Source organism: Gavialis gangeticus, unplaced genomic scaffold (genome assembly GCF_001723915.1).
Source record: "Gavialis gangeticus isolate Ggan-Ray unplaced genomic scaffold, GavGan_comp1, whole genome shotgun sequence".
In the NCBI taxonomy this organism is placed as follows: Eukaryota; Metazoa; Chordata; order Crocodylia; family Gavialidae; genus Gavialis; species Gavialis gangeticus.
Window position 1 is genome coordinate 15,034,191 of NW_017729027.1, and position 1,159 is coordinate 15,035,349.

Here is a 1,159-nt window from a genome sequence, read left to right on the forward strand (position 1 = left end):
GGTAGTGCCCCATTAAACACAGTCTCCCTAAGCTCTGACTTTTTTCCAAGTTGTGGTGAGCTACTACACTGCATATATTTCAACTGCGCAATAAATAATTCAAAATGGAGAAACTAGGCTATGCAATTTATTTATTTCTACCCCCTCCCAATCAACAAACTCTTACTAAGCGGGAAGCTTTTAGTTTGTTATGCTTGGTGCTGCTCTTTGTTTTCTGAATTGCGATTACTGAATGAACCTGGTAACATGCAAGGTGTGGGATCACTGTTCTGGAAATCGTTGATTTTTTTTTTTTTCTTTTGTTATGTATGCTTTGTATTTATTGTGACAGTTATACATGCTAGTGCTGCCTGTACCATTCTTTTCTGGAACTATCAAATATTAGTTCCATTTTTTTCTGCAAGCAAAATATATAAAATGTTCTCTAGTTTAATGCTTGTCTGTTTTTGGTTTTTTTTTCTTTCTTGATTTCTTATTAGATACATTGGTATTGTATCGCATTGATAATGAAACAAGGGTTCCTATTCATTTGAATAAAAAAGGTATTGCTTGGTGGACGGACAAAAATGTTAAATTCAGGAATCCTTCAGGAGATGCAAATAACTTGACTGCACTTTTCCAAAGTAAGTTACTTTAACACTTTATAATGAATAGTCAGATAGTAAGGCTATGGGTCAGATACAGATTAATAATAAAAATTATTCTTACTGATATTTTATGTGAATGTCAGCATTGTGCTGACACACTAATACAACTGTGGTGGTTCTGCACAGAATATCAAACTAAAAATGTTTTTTTCAGCCAGAAATGTCTGTAAATGGTGAAAGGGATATTTTTATTGTGTGAATGTGTCTTAGTTCAATTTATTTATTATTTTAAAATCATGACTTGTCATGGAGGGGATTTAAGATATTTTGGTTTTGGAGTCTCTTTTCATTTTGTACCAATCATTTTAAAGGTTCTAAAAATATCTGAAGTGTCAGAATAAAAAGAAAAGGGAATGCTCTTTTAATGTACATTTTTTTTTTTTATGGGGAAGAAAGAATCCTTTGAGGCAGACTTGTTTAAATTAACCCATGTTTTGTTGCATCTGACAACAAGCTACTTTTTTTTAATATCTGGAAGAGTGTTTCTTTGTAAAAGAATCTAACTTGTACTT

At 32.0% G+C, this 1,159-nt stretch overlaps 1 protein-coding gene across 1 annotated transcript in view; it reads left to right on the top strand.

Annotated features, from left to right (window-relative positions):
- TMEM30A (transmembrane protein 30A) overlaps positions 1–1,159 on the top strand; it is a 43,810-nt gene that overhangs the window by 23,954 nt on the left and 18,697 nt on the right. Inside the window, exon 5 of the mRNA XM_019520463.1 lies at positions 480–623. Within this exon, the coding sequence (XP_019376008.1) occupies positions 480–623 (144 nt within the window). The remainder of the gene's footprint in view (positions 1–479; positions 624–1,159) is intronic.